The sequence below is a fragment of the Chanos chanos genome, chromosome 3 (assembly GCF_902362185.1).
Source record: "Chanos chanos chromosome 3, fChaCha1.1, whole genome shotgun sequence".
In the NCBI taxonomy this organism is placed as follows: domain Eukaryota; kingdom Metazoa; phylum Chordata; class Actinopteri; order Gonorynchiformes; family Chanidae; genus Chanos; species Chanos chanos.
Window position 1 is genome coordinate 39,468,975 of NC_044497.1, and position 7,325 is coordinate 39,476,299.

The 7,325-nt window shown below is 40.4% G+C and overlaps 1 protein-coding gene across 3 annotated transcripts in view; it reads left to right on the plus strand.

Annotated features, from left to right (window-relative positions):
• Positions 1 to 6,933, plus strand: part of LOC115807800 (mediator of RNA polymerase II transcription subunit 13-like) — a 69,923-nt gene extending 62,990 nt beyond the window's left edge. For all 3 annotated transcript variants that reach the window (XM_030768958.1, XM_030768960.1, XM_030768959.1), the window contains exons 23-31: positions 518 to 706; positions 982 to 1,205; positions 1,954 to 2,096; positions 2,764 to 2,922; positions 3,595 to 3,759; positions 4,286 to 4,446; positions 4,583 to 4,744; positions 4,996 to 5,108; positions 5,645 to 6,933. In XM_030768958.1, coding sequence (XP_030624818.1) covers positions 518 to 706; positions 982 to 1,205; positions 1,954 to 2,096; positions 2,764 to 2,922; positions 3,595 to 3,759; positions 4,286 to 4,446; positions 4,583 to 4,744; positions 4,996 to 5,108; positions 5,645 to 5,777 — 1,449 coding nt within the window. In that variant the 3' untranslated portion in view covers positions 5,778 to 6,933. The remainder of the gene's footprint in view (positions 1 to 517; positions 707 to 981; positions 1,206 to 1,953; positions 2,097 to 2,763; positions 2,923 to 3,594; positions 3,760 to 4,285; positions 4,447 to 4,582; positions 4,745 to 4,995; positions 5,109 to 5,644) is intronic.
• The last annotated feature ends 392 nt before the right edge of the window (positions 6,934 to 7,325 follow it).

Here is a 7,325-nt window from a genome sequence, read left to right on the forward strand (position 1 = left end):
TCAGTGAATGATATTTTGTTGGAAGTGATACTCCCACCAAAATCTTTACATGGTATTTAGCGACATGTGCAAAGTTATGTAATATTAGACCTATATGTATATTACAAACATTGTCTTGATCAACATGACTCTCATAGTCAGTAAGACACCACAAGAATAGACTGTATCTACATCAAGCTTTTCCACAGAAGAGGAGTTTGAATGTGTCCACACATTCAAAATGTCACTACAAATTATGAATGTCCAAGCAAAACAGAATCTACAGAGTAGTAGAAAGAATAGAGTGTCTCTTCTTATCAGAATGTCCCTCCTTAGGCATAATATCCAAACATGAAAAGAATGTCTCCATGTTATTATAAATCCCAGGTTCAGAAGTCTGAATGTCCACACAAAGCAGAATGTCCACACAAAAACAGTTGTCCCGCCCAGTTCTGAATATCTCCATGAGAGTGGAATGTACCCTGATAGAAAAATGTCCTCACATGTCTTGACAGTTGTGTGTCCTCCACTGTTTTAGGTGGTGCCATGTCAGTACCTGCTGCAGCCAGCCAGTGGTGATAGCCCTCTTTACCTCCAGCACCTACGATCTCTGGCCTTCTCCACCTACTCACAGTGTAGACGCCTGTTGCCCAAACAGACACATATCAAGTCTCTCACAGGCTTTGGCCCAGCTGCCACGGTTGAATCTGTGCTGAAGAACCCTGAGGTAGGCCTTAAGGACATTAACCACACCAGTCAAAGTTTATATCTATACTTGCATTGTCTCATTCATGTTCCATTTGACAAAGACTTGTATCCATAAAAATACAAACAGAAAACCATTGCAATGCTCAATCCAAAAAGTCTCTTTTGACAGTTTGTTCCTCTATGCTCTAAACATTGAATGTTACAGAAGTATCCAAACTACAGTTCTGAACGTATCATTATGCGTTTACTATTTATAGTGTCTATAATGTCTTACTCTCTCCCACTCTTAAACAGAACCCTAGCCCCATGCTGGTGTACTGTCCCCCTTTCATCCTGGGTCCTACACGAAATAAGCAGCCAGACAATGGGGACATCTGCTCAGAAGCGGCACCCCGCTACAATGTGCTTTTTGTTGGCTACTGTCTATCTCATGACCAGCGCTGGATATTGGTATCCTGCACTGACCAGCAAGGGGAGCTCCTGGAGACATGCACCATCAACATATATGTGCCTAACAGGTACCATATTGCCCATCACTTGGTGGAACCACTGTGGTAGTTCCCAGACTCTTCTAAAATGGGCTCCCCCTTTCAGCTTTTCCTACTCTGTGTATACTTCCATGAGGTAATAAGTTGAAGTCAAATGCTTAGCATCAAGTGTACCAGAACATCACAGACCACATCATCACTACGTCATGAGCCACTGATGTTTGATAAAGACACCATCTGTACTGCATAGACTGAGGTTGTGGATAAATGGATGAACCAATATAAGTGAATCCCAGCTCAGTGTACATGTCATCATTGATCTGTCACAGGTTGTTAGTCACTTGATTAGACTTTTCAAATATCAAATGAAATGGTGAGGTGGTGATGAAATGCTGAAATGGTGAGGTAGCTCTACTCTCTTGCTGTTACTTTTCATAAATATTTTCCCTATTTTAAAGAAAATTGGTCTTGTCCTGACACACTTTAAACACTCAGCAGAGAAGATCCATAAAAGAAAAAGTATTGTGTAATGCAAAAAACGGATGAAAAAAAAAGTTAAAATTCTCTGTTATTACCAATGTTTCATTTACCATCAGGGGCATCTTACTGTACCCCCGAGGCTTTGCGTATAACAGTTCGGGAACATTTTCACACTCTGATCCAGAATCAATGTGGTTCATTTACTCTTTGTGACTGTTGTGTTGTGTGGAGTATGAGAGATTAAATTTTAATTTGCAGTCCATATGCATTGAAATCTTTGTCCTTCTTTTTGCTGCAGGGCTCGACGACCTAAGTTCTCTCCACGGAAAGTGGGACTCCAGAAGTTGTGGGAGTGGTGCATTGGCATTATTCAAACGACATCTGTGCCATGGAGAATTGTAATAGGTCGACTAGGTCGTCTAGGACATGGAGAGTTGAAGGGTGTGACTTCTTAATTTTACCTCAAAATTCAAAAAGTCTCTGTGTAGTGTGCATTTAAACCATCAGACCTCAGGGTCGGTTTTCAAAGCTTATCCAAAATGGATATCAAATTAAAAAGACTTCAGTAATGTTCCTCAATACCTGGTTCTTGTTGTGGCATCATTAGCATCTCTATGGCATAATCAGTGTGAAGACTTAGTGATCAGTGAGTAAGTTTACAGATAAAATTGTATCAGTCCTTGGGCTTCACAAAACTTTTACAGTCTACCATTTGACTCCACTATACTCTATTCTACCCTGCTCTAAATGTAGTCCAAGCATGTACAATGATAGAAACTGATACTGCCGAACATAATTCGTTAGGTATCTGGGTCATCTCATGCTGTGCTAACTGATGGACCAAAACATTTTGCCTGACACATTTTAATCTGAGAAAGTGACATACTGCATAAGATCTGACATTTGAGGAAGTTTGTCCTGATTACTAAAGCCTTTTGGTGTGATATACAATGCCATTTCAAATGAGCCTTGATAACCGACACCTAGATTTAAAAATGTACTGGTATGTTTCAGAAGTATTATAAATGAAAAATTCTGTTCTTACACCTCTTTCTTTTATATTATCGCTCTCTCATTGTCTTTCATTTCCAACTCTTTATTTTTCTAGATTGGAGTATACTCCTGGGAGAACATTCTCTGCACTCCATCAGTCGGCAGCTGAGGGAAGCCTGTCGTATCTGCGGCATCTCGGCAGGTGACTCTCCCTCCATCCTCAGTGCATGCCTGGTGTCCATGGAGCCCCAGGGATCATTTGTGGTCATGCCAGGTAAATCTCCATACTTTCTAGAACTTTAAATGCGTATGCTCTGTACATGTATATCATTGTGTGTTTTTTGGAGGCATGACAAAAAAAAATTGAAATACCTACTTGCGTTAGTTCACTGAGCCTGTTGCTTGGTTACTGGGTTAGTTAATGTGTTGGCATACATACAGCTTCAATCCTAAGTTAAGTTACTTGCCTGCAAATTATTTGGAAAGCTGATTAGCTTTTGAAAAAAAAAAAAAACACAAAAAGAACTGCCAATGGTACAAACAATAGCAAGCGTCTGTTATCACTCAGACGTCTCGGGGAATGGCCTGAACATTGGGACCCTCTGGGAAGCAAATGGTAATATAGTCTTACCAAAACAGGGAGAAGGAGGAAATGAGAAAATTGACCTGATGATTTTAATTTAACTCACCGCACTGAAATATTGAAATATTTAGGCACCATTTAGGCACCATTTAGGCACGTTTTCTAGGGGTGAGAAAACCAGCATTTTTCATCTGCCCTTTGTATAGATGAATTAAAAAACATTTGCTTGGTTTTGTAGAACATTTGAATTCTTTACTTCTTTAATTGGAGAGAGGGAAAATCTAAGACTACTGTGTTGTGTGTGTTTGTGTGTGTGTGTGTTCTCTTACCCCTAATATTCTGGGGATGTTTTGGTTTGTGCAGATGCAGTGACGATGGGCTCAGTGTTTGGTCGAAGCACTGCACTTAACCTGCCTTCATCACAACTGAACACGCCACAGGATGCCTCCTGCACTCACATCCTGGTCTTTCCCACTTCTTCCACCACACAGGTGGCCCCCAGCTCTGATCCTGTAGAGGACAACCCTGGTACTATAACAATCCATTTTACCAATGAACACTGAGCTCTTTTTCATTAGGCTGTTTTAAAATATGATGTCTGGATCAACTAGTTATGTGAGCAAACTTGAGCACAATGATAGAAAAAGCATATTCAAACTAGCTGTAACTGCCCTAGCTAGCTTAAGATGTGGTTTTGACTTTGACATTGATGATCAGACTGCACCAAAGAGCTCAACACAGAATTTTGTTTGAGTAGCTGCTGATACGAATTTTAGTATGCTTGAGGTTGTTAATGATAAAGTTGTAAAATACACTGAGTTAGTGTTGTTTTAGATGTTTGTCATGTTGAATGCCATCTGAATGCCATTGAAAAGTGTGCAATTTTTCTTCCTCCTTAGTCAAACTTAATCGTCTTACAGATGTCCTACAGTGGCTTTTTGCTCAAACACCAGCAGAGTGTGCTGTTGCCCTTCTGCTCTGTCTCCATAAAGTCTGTTCCATTTCATCTGTCACCTTTACTCCATTACTGACTGCACTCTAAACTTTCCTTTAGATGACATGTTTGGTCTTCCCTTCCCCGATGAGCTTGATGACATTGGACACGATATGATGCTGATAACAGGGAACTTGCACTCCTCTCCCAACACCTCTCCTGTGGCCTCCCCAGGGTCTCCATCTGGCCTGGGAGTGAGCTCACACTTCCAGCATACCCGGGTTGGTACCTCTTCACCATATCTAGATATGATTTTAGACTGAAACTACGACTTATTGTTTGATTTGGACCTGTGATATTCAATGCATCTTAATTGTTTTGTTGTTGTTGTTGTTTTTTGCGTATTTTTATGTACAGAGTCAGGGAGAGAGGCTGTTGTCCCGAGAGGCTCCAGAGGAGCTGAAGCAGCAGCCATTAGCTCTGGGTTATTATGTGTCTACGGCTCAGGCTGACGGTCTGCCTCATTGGTTCTGGGCCTCCTGCCCACAAGCACAGAACCAGTGTCCACTCTTCCTCAAGGTATATTACAATGAATGTGTCGAGAAGTAATAGCTGATGTGTAAAGCCAGCGTGAGTTAATTGGGTGCATCATGCAGAATTTGATATTGGTAAGCATATGCGCATACACTTTTTGAGAGAAAGTATAAATGAGTCAAAGTCAGTCTGCACACATGGTTCAGAATACGGGTTATTTTGTACCAATGTCTTTGCAATCTGTATAACATGTCATTTCTCATATAATTGTGTATGTGTTTGTTTAATCCCTATAGGCCTCTCTGCATCATCATATTTCCATAGCTCAGACTGATGAGCTCTTGTCCAATAAGACTTCTCAGAGAAGCCCTCATCCTCTGGACTCTAAGACCACCTCTGATGTGCTCAGGTCAGTCCCTAATACAACAGTCAGGACACCTCTAGATTAGTGTATAGGGGAGGTAATAGGCTAACAAATCTAACCAGTGGCAGTGGTACCCTCAGCTACATTTAACATATTTAATGTGGTATCTGGAATAAATGTAATACTGTGATACTGAGGTGGCCAGCTTGCCCATGTAGACATCCGTGTGGGTGCTCTGACTAGCGCACACTACTCAGTTTCAGCAAGTTCAACAAGGTTTGGGTTGTGGGTAATTCAGAATGGGAAGGGTTACATAAAAGTCGGACAGGGAATATCAATGCTTACATATACGGCCATGTTTATGTTATAAAAATGTGCCATATAAAGGCAGTTTTGATTGAGAAGTAGTCACTCCCAGATTTTTCGCAAGGGTTACATCATTCAGTACAAGGGTTACTTCATTCACTAGTCAGTCATTTTCTCATAAGAGAAAATGTTTCCCCAAAGGGAAAATTACTAATGTGGAGAGTAAGAATATGATTACTGAAGAGGATATTAATGACCTTCATGTTCTTTCTCAGGTTTGTGTTGGAGCAGTACAATGCTCTCTCCTGGCTGACGTGCAATCCTGCCACTCAAGATCGCCGTTCTTGCCTCCCCGTGCACTTAACCATCCTCACACAGATGTACAACGCCATTCTCAACATGCTGTAGAGTGAGGACTCTTTGCCTCTGAACTGGATCTACTGCATTGTCCCATTCAGAAAGCTGGGGATGTGACCTCTGTCAGGGGCACTGGGCACTGTGGCCCCAGCTCTATTACTGCCTCCTCTACAGGCCTGGCACTCCTTTGTCCCCACTACAGAAACGAGTAGCTTCAAGCTATAGACCAAGCAAAGGTTTTCTCTGATCTCCATTGCGGCTACTTGCCCGTCATACCCCCAATGACTTTGTCTTTTTCAATCAGCTTTGAAACCAGCCGAGGTCAATTACTACCCTTTAACTGACAGTACGCAAAGACTGATGTTATATGCTCAAACCTGAGAAAATGGAAGCAAATATTGGATTGCATCCTTTTGTATCACACACAAGACATATGCCAAGGTTGAAAATGGCTATCGGAGCAGCCATATTTTTAAAATAATTTATTTTTTTGCCTTTCAATTTCGAACCTTAACACCATTCAAAGATCTAAAAAGCATCCCAGGGAGAGTATTTAGTCGGACTTAATAAACATAGAGGAATAAAATTGTGGAATCTGCGACAGTATCAGCCATGACCTCATATGTATTATTGCCAGCAACTGATTCTTTCCAGTGTTAAACAGAAATGTCAGTAACTTCACTATGGAGTGGACACTTTTTGTGTAGTCTGTTTGCTTTGTCTACATCCCCATAGTATTCTTATACCAGGCTTGGAGTTTGTTTACATCTAACTGGGCTTGAACTGATTTTAGTGGTGGTGGGACCACCCTTACCATAAGAGTTACTTCAAAGTTTGTGCAAACGTGTGACTTGGTGGGAAGGTTTTGAAGCCACCTCAGAATGTTCAGGCTGGACAGACACCTGTACTATCTCCAGGTCGGATTTCAGCAGCCTGGTTAGAATAAGCTGAAAGCATCTGTCCACTCTACACTAACCACCCTAAACATATCCTGGAACCCTGCTGACTGTGTGGATATTTGGCGTATCCACATGGAATACATAGCATGAGCTATTCATGAAGCCCTTCATTCACAATGTACTCCACTAAGAGCTCTTTTAAGAGGGTAAAGAATTCAGTCTCTGCTGAGGGCAGAAATGTTAGCAACTGGCACTTTTTTTCTTTGAAATTTTTGTGACATTTATGTTATTGAAGATTAACATGCTGATTAATATTTGACAAAGGAATCAAAAAGAAAAAAATCATGGTGTAAAACCAGTATTTGCAGAGAATTATTTTTATTAATGAAAACAAAAAATGGAATAAAAATAATTAAAGATCTTTTTTTCCAAATGAATACGAAAAAAAAGCCTTTGGATTAAAATTGCTAACATTTTAAAATCGTATCTGAAATTGTTGAAATGCCATATTTATATATACTATATCCAGCTGTATAAATACAGAAATATTATACCTCTATGAACTGCCACATAAGGGGATAATTATGGCAAGGTTTACAAGGGAAACACAATCTTGAGAGGCAAAAACAATATAAATCTTTTATCAAAGACAACAGTATAAATCTTTTAAGTTGAACATTTACTTTTTTATTGTTAAGCA